General features: G+C 35.9%; 1 protein-coding gene across 1 annotated transcript; it reads right to left on the bottom strand.

The window, feature by feature from the left end:
• Nucleotides 1–3,510: 3,510 nt before the first annotated feature.
• On the bottom strand, nucleotides 3,511–20,410 carry LOC139978189 (UDP-glucuronosyltransferase 2C1-like). Its single transcript, XM_071988118.1, has 4 exons — nucleotides 19,305–20,410; nucleotides 14,910–15,141; nucleotides 11,178–11,397; nucleotides 3,511–5,722 (listed from the first exon to the last, which is right to left on the bottom strand). Exons 1-4 carry the CDS (start codon nucleotides 20,208–20,210, stop codon nucleotides 5,428–5,430), a joined length of 1,653 nt encoding a protein of 550 aa, XP_071844219.1. The 5' UTR covers nucleotides 20,211–20,410; the 3' UTR covers nucleotides 3,511–5,427.
• Nucleotides 20,411–21,388: the final 978 nt, after the last annotated feature.

Raw genomic sequence — 21,388 nt, 5'->3', positions numbered from 1 at the left:
TGAAGTAAAGAAAGAAAGAAAGAAAGTTTACATGCGAGGAAACCTTTTCTATACGTCTTTGTCTTTGTCTTTGACACTCCATAGCTAACTTAAGAGAGGTTTGCCTTCCGTTCCGATATATCTTAATATTGCTTTCTGGGAAGTAAATCCATACGTTTCCCAGGAAACTAAAAACTTGACGTAGTTTTGTGAATCATGCTACATTGGGTTCCTGATCAATAACTGAGCTACTGTATACATGCGTTCTTATGTCGACACAAAAGTCACATAAGTAGAGGCAAAGAGTTTATACTCGCTTCGTACTCTCGATTGACATTAATTTAATATGAAATTCTTTCATACCGTGGCAGTCCCATAGTATGGAACGTCCATAGATTTGTTAGAACGAGTTATTATTATTATATTTTTTCGCTGTAATGAAATACTTGTACGTATAATGAAATATTACTTGGTAAAATGAGTTAATACTTTATGATGAGAAACAATTATGTTTTTTTTTTTTCACAATTAATGTCTTATAAATCAGTACCACACATGAAGACAGGTATTATGTCTGTATTCTGTGCTTGTATTTGTCCCTTCTGTTACTGTTACTTGTCACAGTCATTTGTAATTTCTTAAAAATGATTATTGATTTGTTAATACAAATGATTTGAAGTTAATGATATACCATTTCATTTATAATGAAACGTTACTTGGTAACACTGAATTTACTAATTCATAATAAGGGATCATAGCCAAGATTGAGTGAGAACCGATACTGAATGAAATGGGTCAACACAATCTAGTATGAGGGTCAAGTCTAGTATGAGGGATTGGCCGTAGGCTGAGGAATACCAGCACCGTAATCATACAATCATCATACTAGCGTTAGTTATACTTTACTCATCTCTTTAAGCCACACAAACACTCCTTACGCCTGTAACGTTAGGCAATTAGCCTACTTATACACTAATTACTTGTCTTGTATTGCGGAAGACCCATCTTTTTTTGCCAGAGGCCTAAAGAAGCACGCCTCCTTTTAACAGTTGATTCACTGCAATCAAGCAAATCTGCCATTCTGTTGTTGGTGAAACCAGGGGGGCAGGAAGCTTCCCTATCACCGTGTGGGGGGGGGGGGCACAACATCAGAGGGGCACTTTCTCATTCCACGGCCACTACTCGTTATGCTATAAATCGATACACACCGGCCATATCACTTAAATATATATGATAGTATATGCTATCAATACTATTATGGTGTGCTGCAACATTGATTTTTTTATTGATTGAGATTGTTTATTGTTAACCGTGCTACAAAAAGATATAGGATGCCACTTAAAAAAAAGCATGTATAGACTAAAAATAAATTATTAAAATAAAATATTAAAATTAACAAAGGCTTAAGATATCAGTTCTTCATCAAAGGGGCATATTTGATTTGCCAGTAGGGCACATGATCTGCTATTTTGGAAAAAAAGTGGGGGCACGTCCCGCCCCCGGCTCCTAACCCCTGGGTGAAACCGATTTTCACAAATTCCCCGAGTTGTATATCATCGTTTCCATCTATATTAATTTGTAATTGAAAATTCAATGACTCTGTGATTGAAAAGTTCACACCCCGCCCACAATATAAATATGCAGGTTTGGCTGTCACTCACACGGGCGATCTCTAAGATGCCCTGCTCTGAGTGGACGATCTCTGGAGCAACAATCTCCGCGTGAACGATCTCTGAATGGACGAATTCTGAATCACGACCATTTCTCAGTTGGTTTCTAAGTCAAGACCATTTCTGAATGGACGGGTTCCTGAAAGGTTGGCTATGTTTGCATAAGGATCTCTGAGTAGACGGTCTGTGTATCAACGACCATCTCTGAGTGGACCGCGCCTCACGTTGACCCTTTCCGCGTTCCATAGTCCCATTCAGTTTTTTACATATCCAAGTCAGTAAATTTATGATAGCGCTGTAACATATATTAGGTCATTATGAAACCAATGAATTGTTGTCCGATAAATGTCAAATTTCTGGAAATTCAGGAATGCTAGATGGTTCTTGAAATTAATAACACAAAGTCTTAGAACTTGTGAGAACGCCATGCACATATTATATTTGTGACATATCTATAGCATATACCGGTATGACTAAAACTTGAATTTGACAAGCTTCATGATTTATCATCATTTTCTCACGTCTTTTTCTATCATCCATGATCAAGTTTTATGATTATCCCGATCAAATTATGAGTGATCGTTTGGTCTTGCATGAACGTCTGTTGTTCCATCTTCATTAATTTTCATGACTGATATCAAGTTATGCAATTTTTTAAATAACATGATTGATGACACAATCGAGGGCGCTGTTACGTACAGGATTTCAATTCGTTATACATAAATAAACAATTGGTAGTTATTTCAGCGAAACCGTTCACACACGTATACGTTATTCATTATTAACGTATAGTAACGTATACGTTACTCCATTATTGAATCCAATCAATGATAATATATATGTATCAGTTTCTGTGGTATTAGTCTATCGTGATAATTATTCTGTGATACAATCACAGAATTGTGTGTTCTTTCTGGCGATCAGTAGACTTAGGTAAAACTGTCAAACTTGGAAGTTTGATGAATACTGAACATCCGTAATTGAAAAGTGACATACTGCCCGCATAACATCGAGGAAGGTTTGAACTATACCGACAACGTCTTAAATGTACCGTTAAGTCTAGACAGGGATTAATAACATGTGAAAAGTCAAACTTCACATTCATTCTTGATTAGTTTTACGCAGTAACAACACACAAAATGTACCTTGATTTGTAATCAGACGATCGTAAAGAAAATAAAAGATACACGCTGTAATAATTGAGGAAAAAACTACTTTCTTTCATGACGTCATCGAAATGAAGGACCTACTTGAATTATTTTATTATGTTATTTCGAATATCTTGGTAAGAGTTAAAGGTAGTCAGTATAGGCCCCAAACTATAGTACGCTAAAAAAAAATCGTAAAATACTTTGGAGGTCTCTGGAGGTCTTTACTCTCCAACTTGTTTTCTCAGACATTTCTAAGGATCACACAAGATGACTGAAAGTCCCAGTCAGGAAAATTTCATCGAAGGTTGTAATAAAATCAATTTATGAATTTTGATCAACGGTGACCATATTTGAATATCTAGCATATCTGGGGCCAACACAGCATAACAGCATCCGATTATCTATCCGATTATCTATCAAAGGAAGATAAAATATCAAACCTGACGGAAAGTATGAAAGTTCGGTTGACTGACACACTTTACTGCCACATCAGTGCCGTAATGCAGGGGTTTCTATTTTAAGGTATAGAGGTGTGTAAAAACCTCAGAATTTGTTAGAGATGGATAATTAAAGGAAAAGTCCAGGTCAAGATTTCTTTTTGATATGTTACAGAGGAACATAATCTAAGCATTCTAGTGAAATTTGCATTCAATTCCTATGTACCGTTTTTTAAGATATTGACAGTTGAAGTTATCTGATATTCTACCAAAAGTGAACTTGAAGCAAACAGGTGTGATATCATATATAGTTGCACACTGACAAATAATGTTTTGTTTTTTCCTTTATTGTTCAGTCTATTGATTTGACCTTGGATTGGATAGGGTTACTAGTTTGTTTAAAGGGGATGTGAAGTTGATAAAAAAACCAATACATATGGTACATTCACATTATGGATGCATCCAATTGTGAAGTATAAAATGAGACGTAAATTTCAAAGGAATACAAAACATTATTTATCAGTATTATTATTATTATTTGCTCCAAATTCGCTTTTGGTACGAAAGGTGGTAACTTCAACTGTCAATATCTCAAAAACGGTATGTAGGATTTGAATGCAGATTTCAGGTTGCTTAGATTATATTCCTCTTTAACAGATCAAAATTTTGACCTAGACTATTATTTTAAGTAGAAGATTCGCGTGCACAATAATGATGTGTTATGAAGCTTCCTCTTAAATCCTGCATAATTTAAATTACTCTATAACTGTTCCCATGGCAACCAGTTGACAAACAATGTCCTCCATGTTCACGGTAGCTTTGTTTATTGAGTTAGAATATTGTTTTTCCTAACACTGACAATTTTGTTATCCCGGAGTCCTATTTGGAAAGAGTTTAGCCTATCACTAAGTGGTCTATCTTGGACAATATTGTCTAAAGGATGACTTTTTGGCACAAAATATATTTTGAAATGTTTTAGACCGTTAAAAACTACTGCTATCTGCGGTCCAAGTTTGTATTTCTATAACACTTTTAAAGTTTGAGAAGTGTCCCTTTAAACAGGCGAGATTCATCAATTAAAGTGACTGGATTATATAGTCTAATACATAGACAATTGAATCAGTTCCTCAGACGCAGTATATAATTCAATGGACTCTTATAACCTCAAAATTTATGTTAACAATGTAGTTCAATTTTTGTAAAGAACAAATGGTGTTGAATGTCACCCAAAGGTGGTGCTCTGTTGGTAATATCCAGTCAAACGATGTGAGTTTATTAGAATTAATAAAAACAATTATAGAACGGTTATCAACGTTACCAAGTTTTCTTGTTGTTATTGGAACATAACATATCAAGTCTCTGCCTAAAGTCATCAACAAAATGCATGAGTAGAGGTCGCTATTCGGAAATTAAAAATAATCATGGAGTGAATCACTGAGGTAATTACACGCGCTATGTATAATGCATATTATTTGTGTGTCATTTAAAGTCGTCTACGTTACATGGGTTAGGTACTGGATATACTACGTAATTACTAGATCGAAGTGTTATCTTATTAAGGCAAAGTTATCTTCAAAATATTTGCTGAAGGGGGGGGGGGGGGGGGGTACTGGGTATACTACGTATACTCACTAGATCGAAGTGTTATCTTATTAAGGCAAAGTTATCTTCAAAATATTTGCTGAGAAGTGACTGCATGCGTATTAAATGTAAAATCAGCTGGAAAATTTCGCAAGGTTAGCTGCTTAGACATCGTTCATATGTTCTGTGTAGGCAGATAGCATCTATAATCTTACACATAACAACCAAAATATCTGGGAGATTTTAAACTTACTGTAAGTAACATGTTTGGATCATGAGTATAGCCTATTCCAATACACTGACTCTTCAGTAACAGCTTAACAATCTCAAACCTGGAATTTTTACATAGTTAACCCTTAGTAGTAGCGGCAGAGGGGGAGGGGGGGGGAGTGATGAATACTAAGCAGCTATCAATGAATATTTACTCCTCATTACATATCGTCCTTGTCTCTCTTGTTTATAGCCTGCTGAAATGAGTCATAAGTGTCACATATAAGTTGACTGTGAGTGGTTAATGGGAATTAACTTAGAGGGAGGGGGTCGTACACAGGGAACTGGGTATGCTGCTGTTTAAATGTGTAGGCTGCATGACCATTGTAGAGCATTAAATTACTGTTCCTTAGCCTTATTCGAACGACTTTTTGACAATGCTAAAAGGAATCGCAGGGAAACTTTAGTAAAATAACGGAAAGATAAAGCAATGGTACAGGCCACGACAAGGATAAAAACTAAAACATCGATAAGGTATGCCTGGAATACATTAAGATGGCCGTAGCTTCCAGAGGTTCTCATATAGTCACCGCCATATTTGATCACGTGTTCAATCCAATAGGCTGCCCGCTGAACAGGTCTTTCAGGTCGGTCGTGAAAGATGGCAGAAATCCGCTTCATATTTTCTGTGTAACTGAAATAATAATAATAATAATAATAATTTAATAATAATATTAATAATTATTGAATAATAATAATGATAATTTTGCTATATACTTGAACATGTACTCGAAACGTGGTGATCCATGTAATATATATATTTACAAAAAAAAATGAAGAAGTTATGTTACAAATCTAAAGAAAATTTCTGTTTGCATTGATGATAAACGATGAATAAACGGAGGAAAAAAAGAAAGAAAAGAAAAGATAATTATCATGATGATAATAATAATAATAATAATAATAATAATAATAATAATAATAATAATAATAATAATAATAATAATAATAATAATAATAATAATAATAATAATAATAATAATAATAATAATAATAATAATAATAATAATAATAATAATAATAATAATAATAATAATAATAATAATAATAATAATAATAATAATAATAATAATAATAATAATAATGATAATGATAATGATAATAATAATAATAATAATAATATTTTTTTTTTTTCATCTCCTTTATTGCAATCTTTGGTCTGTATCATACATATGAGAGAAAATATACAAATATTCGCTTAATATAAGTAAAAACATAACCGGCGAAAAAACTGGTATTACGTTTAATTACGGTGTTTCAAAGAGAGTGCAACAAGTTCGGAATGCTGTATACATGTCTTCATAACTTACAATGTTACGTGCATTTGATTTTTCAATTCTTTTCTCTACTTGAAGCAGAAATTTGAATTTGTACATAAATTCGGTTAAATGTGGTACTTTGTCTTTCATCTTCTGGCTAAAAATATAATACTTCAGATGAAAGATAAGAAAGTTGTATGGATGTTTTGGGATTAACTTATACCCAAACAAAATATCAAGCTTACTGAAAACGAATTGAAACCCGAAAATACGCTGCTCTAAATCCAAAATAAAAGACGAAGTAATTTGGCAACCCCAAAATAGATGATCTAGAGTTTCTTCGAAACTTCCGCCAAAATTACACCTAGCATTATCAGTGAGCTTCATTTTATAACGTAGATAATTTGTTCCTAAAAAAACGGTGTAAGAAACGAAATTGGAAATACCGAATCTTGCTCTCTCTACAAGACAAAAATGGAATACGAAATATAGTTTGCCATTGTGAATCATCAAATGAGAATTCACCATTCCATTTTCTAATGGCAGTTGGAGGAGCAGCTATGGTACTGATCAAAGAATTGTAGATATGGCGGGAACGCAACAAAGAAAGATCAGTATTAATCATTTCCTCTTTTGTATTCACCAAGGCCATATTATCTTTCCAATGTCTCGGTATGGCGGAAATAATGCCATAATACGTAGTAAATGGCAGTAAGTCTAAAGAGAACTTGTTTTTAAAAGCCAAAAAGGACAAAAAACAGCCATTATCATCTAACAAGTCGTCAACCTTCACCACACCTTTTTTATACATGGAATTATAAAAGAATGGACGATTGTCGACCTTCAAAAATGAATTATTCCAAAGAATTTGCTGTTTAAAGTTCATTGCAGGGGTTTTGAAGGCATAGCAGGACCACGCTCGACAGACGTCGTTTATGAAAGGATTATTAATAATAATGTCACTGAACTGATAATTGCATCTGAAGAGCAACTCTTTCCCGTATTTCTTCAGGTGAAAATCAAAGAAAACCTTCCAATCCGCTTTGATGTTATTTATATATGTTGCAACCCATGTACATTTAAGACCCCGAATGAAGGAAACTATGTGGGTTGCTTTCAAACCGCCGTGTTCAATTGAGCCGATTAAAGTATTACGCTTAACCTTATCCGGTCTGCCTGACCAGATAAACCGATATATGAAAGACTCGAGTTCCTTTATAAAATCCTGTGGTGGATCAGGCAGCACTTGAAAAAGAAAAACAAGTTGGGAGAGACCGAAGGTTTTGACAATAGTAATTCTCCCAATAGGAGTCAAATCTCTCATCGACCACACATTTAATTTATTCTTCAGGCGAGACAGCTTAGGAGTATAATTTAAATGAAACAAATGATCCCTATCAGTATCGAATGTTATTCCTAAGACAGTGACAGGACCCAAGGTCCAAGTAAACTGTAAATCGTTAAGGAACTGTGGCTTTCTTGCAGTAAAAGGGCCCAAAGGGAAAATTTTAGTTTTTTCATAATTAACTTTCAGCCCTGAAGCCATTTCCAAAGAGTGAAAAATGTCAACCACAGCGGTCAAACTTTGTTGAGTACCATCAAGAAAAATCGCAGTGTCGTCCGCATATTGTAAAATTTTAATATCATGATCCAGAATGCGAATTCCGCGAATACGGGGAGAACTGTTTACATGAATTGAGAGAATCTCTGCACATAAAATAAAAATATACGGACTGAGAGGACATCCCTGTCGCACACCTCTGGTAATATCAAAGAATGCGGAAGAATACCCATTATTATAGACGCATGCGGTGGAATTGGAATATAAAGTCCTTACCCATCTGCCAAGACTTTTGTCGAAATTAAAAAAATTCAAACATTCAAAAATAAAGTTCCACTCTAGTCTATCAAAAGCTTTCTCGAAGTCTACAAGAAGGAGGAAGCCAGGAACATTATAATCATTACAGTAGTCAATAGAGTCAAGGATAAAACGAATATTCTCCCCTATAAACCTCCGCTTGATAAAGCCAGTTTGGTTGGAATTAATTAGAGTGGGAATAGCATATTTTATCCTGGTAGCCAAGGCCTTTGCATCAATCTTATAATCAACATTAAGTAATGAAATCGGCCGATAGTTTTTAACCTGTTTTAAATCTTTATCTGGTTTAGGGATTAGAGTTATAATTCCTCGACCTTGCTCATTTGACATATTGGTAATATCATATGCATAATTTAAAGAATCAACAACCAAATCACTGATAACTGGCCAAAAACGCACATAAAACACATAAACGCACATAATAATAATAATGATAATAATAATAATAATAATAATAATAATAATAATACTAATAATAATAATAATGATAACGATAATAATAATTATTATTATTATAATAATAATTATCAAAATAATAATAATTATTATAATAATAATTATAAAAGTAATAATAACCGAGTACCAGTATCCAAGTAAAGCAATTTAAAATCCGAGTAACGAGCACTAGTACCTTTCCCCCGAGTACTTTCCGAGTGCTTTAGATTTATTAAATATGCAATACCTTTGGCTTATGACTGCTACCCGATGATGAGTTAACAGTGGTGACATCGTCTGGATTTCTTACTTTTTATTATTGACTGCCGAGTTTATATCGTGCTTAACTTCATCTTTTAATTAGTAGGCTATGAGACTACATTCATTCCTAAAACTTTATTGCAGTCACTTTGGAATATTAAAGAGAAAGAGATTGCGGAGTGCCCACAGGTAGCTAGGAGTACATCTAGGCTAGACAAGTTTAGACAACAACAAAATGCGGGCTGCAGTAATACTTTGTGCCAATTAGGGTTGGGCGATATTTGCTTTTTAATGTCACGATAAATAGTTCAAAAATTATCGCGATATTTCGATAATTACGATAATTTTTTCTTGTTGTTTTTAGTGTGTTCGCGAACACACTAAAAACAACTGCCGATTTCCCACCGGTGTTTTCGCGCAGCAAACACACCGAGCATAATGGCGTGGGGTTCAGGGCCCGCCTTAGAGCCCCGGAAAAGTTAAGTATTTTTGCGTGTCTGGCGATAAAAAAAATCGCAATTGAGGATTCAAAATACTGACTAACTTTATGAATTTAAATTGTCACGAAACTGATGAAAGTTTTAAAATGACAAGTTAGAGTAGCTATATTATGTGATAAAATGAAAAGAGAATTAATCTGTCTTACAATCTTTATAAAGTTTAACTTACAAAACTGTCGATATTATGAAACAAACTACGTTCTGCAAAGCCCCGTTTCTAGACTGCCTAACAATCAGTTTACAACTTCAGTGTTTAACCGTACTTAAATATCACGGTAGGCTACAATGTGCTTCAAATTTTCTCAGGTACCTTGCAAAACAACCCCCCTGTCTAACACCTGTTTGTTAACATTTTTGGCACGGTTCCAAAAAACTTTTCATGGAGTAAACTTTTTTGGCTCCACTCTAGAATTAATTAGGTCAGTCAGTAAAGGATCCGTAAAGTTATGCGAAATATTATCATAGACGTTCAAGGAAAGTAGGTAAATATCCCTGTAACATTTAGGTAAGTAAAACACACCTCAAGCCAACAGACTCCTCCGCATGAACAAAACAATCTATTCCCCATGATCCACGAGACACAGTCTATACCATACAGACATACTGTAGCACGATATCAAGGCCCTAATAGCTACAGTATGGCCATCTTTATGAAAGTAAACCTTATAATTCCATGTTTTAGGCCACCAGGCATGATTAACTTAATGCTAAATATTGTTTCCATGTCCTTGTAGAAATCGTCAACTTCGCAAAATACAATTAGTTGTGTTTTTGTTGTTACCTGAGATCCGTAACCGACGAAGTGGTTAGGCTATTTACTATACACTTAACTATGGTAGGATATTATTATTATTTTTTTTGTTGGAAATTCTAGAAAATACTTTCTTTCCCCCGCTTTACACCAAATGTGGTCTTCTGGTTTATTCATAAATGGGTGTACTAGAGCCTTGTTTACATGACACTTGTTGAATTTAGCACGATATGCCAGTTTCGTGTGAATTTTTCGAAAGTATTTTGCTCGATCTTTCGTAAAATTAGAAAGGTGTACCAACTTACTTTTCGTACACAGTTGGTAATTTCTCTACTGATTTTCAGAGTAAATTGTTCTCTATACAGTCAATGTTGTAAAGAACGGGTTTTTACGAAGTTCAGAAGTCAGTAAATGAAGTTGATAAAATATTTCTTTTCAACTGTCTTAACCATGGAATGCTAGAATAACATTTACACATAAAACGGAGAATTTTTTTTTCAACATAGATCTATTTCAAATTTCTTTCACAAGAAATTATCGTCATTTGTTCAATCCTCAAAAAATATCGTCTTGAAAAAAAATTATCGCGATAATAATAATTTTCGATATATCGCCCAACCCTAGTGCCAATCCGCAGGACTCAAATATTCTTTACTCACAAGAATAAAATAGAAATACTTCGTCGTTTTAGGAAACAAAATATGTCAAATGCATATTGCCCATCTAATATGTTGGTTTCGAATCACATATTTCGGCACTTCATGCGAAATCCCCAATACATACACCAGTTTTGTTCGTTCGTTCGTTCATTCAGTGAATTCATTGTTTCAGCTGAGTTATAGTGTGTGGGTAAACATTGCTGCGATAGATAGGATTTTTAGGATTTGAGGGCCGAATTACAGGGGTCTTGAAAACCTACTAGTGATCGAGCCGGCCTCAGAACGTTTAAGCGCCTACCACCACAAATTGCCCAGCACCTGTGTCCTATACAGTCATTTATTTACCTTGTATTTGTAATGACGGTACGGATCACAGTTTCAAGTTCACTCGCTACCAGAGTTTGAATCTCCAACGACTCTCCGACTCCTCTATCCTTAGCCCGCACTGCGATGTCATGTTGATCAGCCATCGCCGGCAGAATCACCAACGGTATACCGTGATAGACGGCTTCGTGTAACCCATTATTGCCTCCCTGATACACCAGGGCTACGGTCTTTTCGTGTCCTAGAAAACAAGAAGGGAAAAATTAAAATTGGTGCTGAATATATGGTATTATATATTACGTTCGAGGATAGTACTTCCCCAACCCCCGCCCACCCCACACCACAGAGCATTTCCCATTCCTAAGATATTTAACCATCTAATGTGCATCATCGTGATCATGATCATGATCATCATGATCATGATCATGATCATCATGATCATCATCATGATCATGATCATCATGATGATGATCATCATGATGATCATGATGATGATCATGATGATCATGATTATGATGATGATGATGATCATCATCATCATCTTCATCATCATCATGATCATCATCATCATGATCATCATCATGATCATCATCATGATCATCATCATGATCATCATCATGATCATCATGATCATGATCATGATCATCATGATCATGATCATCATGATCATCGTGATCATCATCATCATCATCATCATCATCATCATCATGATCATGATCATGATCATGATCATCATCATCATCATGATCATCATGATCATCATCATCATCATCATCATCATGATCATCATGATCATCATGATCATCATCATCACCACCACCACCACCACCACCATCATCATCATCATCATCATCATCATCATCATCATCATCATCATCATCATCATCATCATCATCATCATCATCACCACCACCACCATCACCACCACCACCACCATCATCATCATCACCACCATCACCACCACCACCATCATCATCACCACCACCATCACCACCACTATCACCACCATCATCACCTCCACCATCACCACTATCACCATCACCACTATCACCATCATCATCACCATCATCACCATCATCATCACCATCATTATACCGACAGCAAAGGGTACATTGGACCCAATAGCAGACAGTTTATCATAGTTGCTTTATTCTCAACATAATACCATGGGGTCAAGAAGACTAGTCAATTAACCATTTAGTGAGGATCAGGCTATAGTTCCCACATGTTTTTAAAGTGAAATTTTCATAGATCCCCTTGTTCGGGTATCATGACCAATTGAGGCATAAGCTAAGGATACTTATAGTCATCTGTAAATGTGTTTCAACACAACGTAATTGCAAGTTAACCGAATAATTTGTATGTGTTTGCCACATATCAACATCTGCTGGGATTATGTTATAAGAGTGATGGCAAGCATGGCAGCCGCTCATCAACATTTCAATGCCTGAAATCACACTTATCTACTTCTATAACTGTTTTGATAATAATTTGAAATTAAAAATATATATATTCTTATTTTAACTTTCAGGTTGGAACCGATGTTGATCAGTGGTGCACAGAAAAGCTTGAGAAGTACAATCAGCCTTTCTTGTTACGTCTTGGGCCAGCCAGCAGGCCAATTCATGATTTTATTATGTGTAACTACACCAACATACCTGTTGGAGTATCTATAATAGTAGCTTTTGACAGGCTTTTCAAGTTTCATTATATCTTGAATCTGCACTTTGCTCTACCTTTATCTACCTTTTATAACTTCCTTCAATAATATGCCTAACTAAGAACATGTTCCAGCTATATGAGCATACATCATAACAATAAACTCACATATAACAGCGTTCCTTAAATAAACTATCCACATGCTTTCAAGTGACTCCTTCTTATCCCACTGCACTTACTCCTACCCTTTGAACCTTCCGTATACTTCTATACGTTGACCTTAACAATCCTTTTTTATCCTACTTCTTGACTTGCCACCATCAAAATAAGTATTAATAAAGTATAATAATAAAATGTGAATATAAAAAATGTCATACGATGTTGTCAACATTGTTGGGTATCGGTGAAAAGTTTTACTATTGAAAGCCTCCAGAAGTCTCACTATTGTCTGACATATCCTGTTTGTTTGTAAATTTGATCCTACTTATACTAGTTGTATCTTACAATCCCACCTGTGTCCTGATTTAAGCTCATGATCCACTTGAGAAAACCTTTCTCCAGAATAGCTTAGGGACTGTAAGGCTTTCAATACACTTTAATATTTAGTTTATGCTTGACTGAAACTATTGTTTGATTTGTACATCACGGAAGGGAAGGAGGCATGATGATCGGTGCATGATGTTTTATGCTAACTTTGATCACATTTTCGTATTTGATGAAATATGGAGATTACTTTTATAACATGTTACAATGTCCGTTACTGAAGCAGATATTTTATAACTTTTGATTAAGATTTTTAAAAAATTTTTTTTTATCAGTTTACTATTGTGACGGGGGTCCTGTACATATATTTCACAACAGGAACAAATTAAAACGTGGACAGGTAAAATTTCTTTCTGCTCTTTTTTCACTCCTGTCTCTTTACGTGTTTCCTTTTAACCCCCAGCCCCCCCCCCCCCAGAACTCCCCAACCAATCCAACGCAAACTTACATAAAGCTCAAGAATGTCACTATATTGTAAAAGTATCAAACAAGACTAACAATAGGGAACACTCTCCATGCATGATTAAATACAATAGGCCACCTAATGTGCAGGAATTAAGTTAGACAAATACATGTTGTCACCTAATGCACGAAGTCGGCTGGAGAGCGTCCTCTGTGAAAACGGATGGAAGAAGGCTAAATTATTACACAGGTTAACATACTGTGACCATATTACTAGTCTACACCGTTCACGACTGTTTGCATTGTCCTGTGTGTTGTTCTACACTTTGCAATACTTAAGTGCATTCATGACCCTTTACACATGCCTGAAGCTTCTGGTTAAGTTCCTTATTCAAAATGCATACAACACAAATTTGAGAACATTTTTTTTATGTTCCTTTTTTAGAATTTTCTCTAAATTGCCCTGCAAATCTTGCGATAGTTTAATTCTGTTACATTTTAGATCTTATGTTGTATATTTTATGTTCATTTAGATGTGTGAGTGAGAAAGTTACTCTCAAATGAAAAACCCATAATCCTGTCTGGTGTTAATTTCAAAAGTTCTTCATTGCTATGCCTTGATTTGTAATACCACCCGTCTTTAACTGTTCAGCAAAAGATTAGAGTAAAAATTGCTGGTTCCTTCTCACCAACACCATAAATAACATCACTCCTTTAGAGTGACTGTTCACTCTCAACCTTTGTGAATTTCACTCTTTTATGGAGTGAAATAATTCACTCTGTACAGGAGTGAAATAGTTTCACTCGTTTAGAAGAGTGAAATTCACTCTTTAAAGTGTGGAGTGAAAAATTCACTCCATTAGAGTGAATTTTTCACTATTTTGTCTTTAGAGTGCATGTTTAGAGTGTATAGGTTAGTTATTCTGACTCCTCTTTGAGTTTTAAGTCAGTATGTTTGACTGTAAAGTAATTACTCTGTGCTTTAAGCAAACAAGTCTAAATACCGATAACAGAGCTTATAAGGAGTTTACAGTGTGATCGCTGAAGAGATAGCAAGAACATAAAACCCAATTACGTAAGAACCAACAGTCGCAAATTGCTGCTTTACATCATCAAACGGCCCCTGACTCTGCATGTATAAATGCTTACCTAAGAGGTCGTTCTGGGGAATCCACGGCATAGTTCGTATCTGGTCCCTCAGTTTTACAAGGAAATCTGGTGGTTGGCCTGGATACTGCATGACAACCTTCTGTGGAAGTCTCGTCAAGGCTTCCGTAACTAATCGAAAAAACTCAAGTGGGATTGAATTAGTGACGTAGGTACCTAACGAGAACACAATTACACCATGCGGACCAGAACTCTGAACAAAATCCTCCAGATCCTGTAACAAAAACGAAACGCAAACACACCAACTAACAAGATGACAATAGCAGAGAGTTGCATATCTCATCGCCAGCAAACACTGATTTCAAATGAACACATTTATTATTAGCTTCACAACCTATTTTTCGATTTTCACTAACTTTGACCTCTGGCCTTTGACAATTGGTTCCGGGGGCCTGAGAGACACGAGGGTTCACCATGGGGTACCTTCCCACCAAGTTTAAAGACAATCGACCCTGCCGTTCATAGGGAGTTTTTGACACACAAATAGCGCTAAAAATATACCTTAAACCACGTGACAATTGACCTCGGTTCCCATGGCAACCACATATTTTGTTAGCACTTGACGTCTCCATTATACCTGTGAAGGTTCCATGTCAATTCAATGTTTTCCCTTGCAGTTATAGCAAAAGAAAATTGAATTTTACTAAATTTGACCTTTGGTTCCAGTGGGCCTTCGAAACACAAAAGATCACTCTCTGAAGAAAATCGGCCCCAGCCGTTTAGGGAAGTTTCTGACACATATTGGACACACCCACCTACCCACCCACCCACCCACTCACACACCCACCCACTCGCCCATACATGGGACAAGCTTCGACCCTTCCCTCAGCCATGGATTTCGGTCACCCTCGGGTATCCCACCATGGGTGACACCCCGAGATTAGCTACTCAGGAAAAAAAATATCCATTACCATAGCAACCGTTGCAATGGCAACTGGCATAGCTGTACATGGCCCAACTGGATATATGGACGAATCCGTAACGTCACAATCATGGTGGTATACTGTTTAAGATTTTGGGAAGTTGAGTTTACTTTCAAATGTCATTTTCTCTGCTCAGTGTAATTCACATGAGTATACGCTTTGATTACGTGTTGTTTTACATTTTTCGAGTTATTTGCGATAATATGAAACGCCTCTGGGCTAAATTTTTTCAGTAGCTGATTCGTTCGATTGTTCGATTCGATTCGTCAGATAAGGGCTTTGTTTGGTTCGATGGTGTCACTATACATTTTGCTCCATTAAAGTGTTGTTGCAAAGAACAAATCAACCTTCGACCTTAAATCTGACGCGTAATATCCTCTGAAGTACAAGCTATTGCAGTTTATAAGCCACTCTATAAACAACTACTGAAATTACCGGGAACCTACGGTATCAAAGTGATTCCTAAAGATCTACTTTATTGATAGGAAGGTTTTGCGATTACGCAATCGTCCTGCCCGGTCGCGAATTTTTTTTTTTCCCAGGACGAACGTGGGCATCGGCCAATCAAAACCCTGGATTCCAAACATGTGACGCTTTTTCAAAAAACATGTTCTGAATCTTTTTTCCTAGTTTTGACCCCAGATTATGAAAGACAATCCTTCATTTTCATAGATGGATCCTTAACCCACTTTCTAAACCCTGACTCTGATTTCAAACGAATTTGTAAATTCCTGAAAAACCTGAAACCCTTATTTCGTCCTAGGAATAAAAATTAGGCTGCCCGTATGGAAAGCCATTTTAACATTTAATCGGAAATTTTAGATATCTGAAATTGTTTCTTATTTCAGATATCTGAAACTGAATTCGAGATATCTTAAATAGATTTCGAGATATCTGAAATTATAATTCAGATATCTGAAATTGAATTCAAGATATCCGAAATTGAATTCGAGATATCTAAAATAGATTTCGAGATATCTGAAATTCTAATTCAGATATCTGAAATTCAATTCGAGATATCTGAAATTGAATTCGAGATATCCGAAATTGAATTCGAGATATCTGAAATTCAATTCGAGATATCTGAAATTCAATTCGAGATATCTGAAATTGAATTCGAGATATCTGAAATTGAATTCAAGATATCTGCAATTCTAATTCGAGATATCTGAAATTGAATTCGAGATATCTGCAATTGAATTCGAGATATCTGCAATTGAATATGTAAATTTCCGATTAAATGTTAAAATGGCACGTATGGAAAGCCATTTTAACATTAAATCGGGAAATTTCAGATATCTGTAATTGAATTCGAGATATCTGAAATTGAATTCGAGATATCTAAAATTCTATTTCAGATATCTGAAATTGAATTCGAGATATCTGAAATTGAATTCGAGATATCTGAAAATGAATTCGAGATATCTGAAATTTTATTTCAGATATCTGAAATTGAATTCGAGATATCTGAAATTGAATTCGAGATATCCAAAATTCTATTTCAGATATCTGAAATTGAATTCGAGATATCCGAAATTGAATTCGAGATATCTGAAATTGAATTCGAGATATCTCGAATTCAATTTCAGATATCTGAAATTTCCTGGTATTTCGAGATATCTGAAATTGATTTTAAGATATCTGCAATTATTTGTAGATATCTTAAATAAATTGGAGATATCTGTAATTTAATTTGAGATATCTGAAATTATTTCGAGATATCTGAAATTCCTTATTAAATGTTAAAACGGCTTTCCATATGCCCGTATGGAAAGCCGTTTTAACATTTAATAAGGAATTTCAGATATCTCGAAATAATTTCAGATATCTCAAATTAAATTACAGATATCTCCAATTTATTTAAGATATCTACAAATAATTGCAGATATCTTAAAATCAATTTCAGATATCTCGAAATACCAGGGAATTTCAGATATCTGAAATTGAATTCGAGATATCTCGAATTCAATTTCAGATATCTCGAATTCAATTTCGGATATCTCGAATTCAATTTCAGATATCTGAAACAGAATTTTGGATATCTCGAATTCAATTTCAGATATCTCGAATTCAATTTCAGATATCTGAAATAAAATTTCAGATATCTCGAATTCATTTTCAGATATCTCGAATTCAATTTCAGATATCTCGAATTCAATTTCAGATATCTGAAATAGAATTTTAGATATCTCGAATTCAATTTCAGATATCTCGAATTCAATTACAGATATCTGAAATTTCCCGATTTAATGTTAAAATGGCTTTCCATACAGGCCATTTTAACATTTAATCGGAAATTTACATATTCAATTGCAGATATCTCGAATTCAATTGCAGATATCTCGAATTCAATTTCAGATATCTCGAATTAGAATTGCAGATATCTTGAATTCAATTTCAGATATCTCGAATTCAATTTCAGATATCTCGAATTGAATTTCAGATATCTCGAATTGAATTTCAGATATCTCGAATTGAATTTCAGATATCTCGAATTCAATTTCGGATATCTCGAATTCAATTTCAGATATCTCGAATTGAATTTCAGATATCTGAATTAGAATTTCAGATATCTCGAAATCTATTTTAGATATCTCGAATTCAATTTCAGATATCTCGAATTGAATTTCAGATATCTGAATTAGAATTTCAGATATCTCGAAATCTATTTAAGATATCTCGAATTCAATTTCAGATATCTGAAATAAGAAACAATTTCAGATATCTAAAATTCCCGATTAAATGTTAAAATGGCTTTCCATATGCCCGGTCGTAAATCGCTCTACAATTAGCCTGCACTGCTTCTTGACACTATTAGGCCCTTTGTGTAAACACTGTGTGGAAATATGTTCATGTCTTCAAGTTAGTTAATTATACAGAGTTTCCACAAAGACCCTCATACAAGAATAAAAATATGGCAGGCGTTGCAGACTAATTGGTAAAAAGAGGTAATTTACGACCAAGACAGGTGGATTACGTAATCTCAAGAAACTTTTCCATGATAGCGTGCTATAGTTGGAGTCTATACAGCAGACCTTTTAAGAAGTATTTCAAAAACTCAAACAATTGGTAAACATTTGGAAAACCGAAATGGATGATGTTGATAGGGTACGTTACTTACACTTCAATATTCCTTTACATTATAGGACTCTGATACATGAGTACCATATAGTTGGATAATTCAATATATCCAACACCATGATTGCAATATATAACTCTAATAAATGAATAGCATAGAGTTGGATAAATCTATATGCAACACCATGATCACATTATATGACTATGATATATGACTTCATAGAGTTGGATAAATCTATATATCCAACACCACGATTAAATTATATGACTCTGATATATGAATACCATAGAGTCCGGGATAAATCTATATCCAACACCATCATCGACATCAATCACAGTGTTGCTAAAAGTCATATTTAGGTATACGTTTGCTTACCTGAGACAAGGGCTTTGCTGGTTTAGTACACAGCCCGCCAACTGCTACGGCATTCGGCATCATAGGAAACGCAAAGTCGAAAGCAAAGTCTGAAGCAAATAACCAAAGATCAGCGGAGGCCAGTAAGTCGTGTGTGCTGACATCGGGCCGTATGTTAAATTTGAGTTTCAGTTCATCGTATGGGTTTTGAAATGTGTACAATTGAAACCAGTAAGATCCAAAATGGCATAAGCAATTCCACAAGCGTTCGGAAAATGTCATTCGTGAGGCAAGACCGCTGAAGACCTCTGGATGATAGGACGGGTTCGTTGGTATCCCATGTAGCCTAGCTTGGTGAGGCGCGATCATAGTAGGGGACAGGGCAATGACCCTAGCACCAAGATATTGCGCAATCAGGGCACCGCATGAAAATATAGAATCGTAAACGACTGCATCAATCTTTAGCGACTTCAAACTCTGAGTTAGGTCGTCATCAAGAAAGATCCTCTCGCAGTCTCCCTTGACATTTTCGCTAAGTTTGCGACCATTTTTAAGAACATATTGGTTGAAAGTTCCCTCATACCCGTGTCGCATGACTTCTCGTATTGTTGCTACCATATCATCTAAGGATTTATTGACTTTGAATAATTTGAAGTCCTTGTCCAAAAGACACTGGTGAGGTTCCGCGATGCGATAGCGGAAGGGGCTACTAACCATCACTGTAGCAGAGTGGCCCTTTTGACACATTTCTTCTGCGATGGCTGTAGATGCCAAATAATGGCTGCCCTCACCATATCCGCTAAAAAAGAGAAGATTTGCTCCATGTGCACAATAACTAAACATCACAACCATTACTGATAATACCACGAGACCATTAGTCCTAGGCGAAACACATATAGCATTGAGTGGTAACCTTAGCTCACCCATTTTGATATACTTGCAATCTATACAGTCTTAGGTGACATATATGTGGTTTAGACTCGATGAAAGGTAAACGTAACTGAAAGCAGCATGATTGCAGAAATATAATGACTAACCTTTCAGAATACAATACCATGCGGTTCACATTCTTCCGTATCACTACATAACGCGGGCTTATCGATCCCTACAGTCTATGCACAAGACGCCTGACGATATGAGTATAACCCATAGAAATTGAAGTAAGGAGAATGACGTCATGCGACATACAGTGAAGCCACCTATCCTACTGGTGGCGCTTTGCTTGCACGGCAAGAAAATACCGGCGCGTAATACAAACACTACGTCTTTGACATAACTAAAGTGATACAGTTGACATAAATCATTCGAAATGGTGATATCGTGTGCCGCACTGGGTGCCAACATCTTAACAAATGTGGCAGTGGACTGAAGTTTCACAGGTAATCCTTAGGAGGGCGATAGTAGAAGCAATTACATAGTTATCTAATTACTTTACTAGTGTCGTCTGCTCAGCTGTTGTATTCAAGGGCGTAGGAACCGGGGGGGGGCTGGGGGGGCGCCAGCCCCCCCCCCCCAGTGAAAAATGTGGAGGGGCGGAAGTATCATTCCGCCCCCCCGGTTCGCAAGTCAGAAAACCCCTTTTCATTTCCAAATGAGAAAAAAAAATCTCATTTGGAGCACCAAATTGCATCTAAGGCCAGGTGAAAATACAAAATTAAGTTTACAAAATGGAGTGGGTGCTGAAGTGTGCTATATTGCACCAAATTGCATCTGAGGCCACCTGGAAATGCAAAAAATTCCAAAGGGGAGGGGGACACCCCCTCCCCTTAGACCCCTCCCCCAGGCTGGCAATCAGTCTTCAGCCCCCCCCCCCACTCAAAAGTACCTTCCTACGCCACTGGTTGTATTGTTATTCACTGGACCCTGGATATAGTTAGCCTAGGCCCCTAGACCGGCTACGGCTGTCCTTGCGTATGTGATATGACTAAAGCCTAACGACAAACATTATCCCAGCTCAAATTACTTAAAACTGTATCCCTAACGATTGATCCACATGCCAGAATAACATGGGATGACGGTCATGATGTCCTGGGCTTATCACTAACAATTCAATACTAGGAAAAAAGTTACTACCCACTTCGCAACATAAAACTGAGAACTGCATG

This window comes from Apostichopus japonicus, chromosome 13, assembly GCF_037975245.1.
Source record: "Apostichopus japonicus isolate 1M-3 chromosome 13, ASM3797524v1, whole genome shotgun sequence".
NCBI lineage: Eukaryota > Metazoa > Echinodermata > Holothuroidea > Aspidochirotida > Stichopodidae > Apostichopus > Apostichopus japonicus.
The sequence above is the reverse complement of the archived record's forward strand: the minus strand, read 5'-3'. Positions and strand labels throughout refer to the sequence as shown.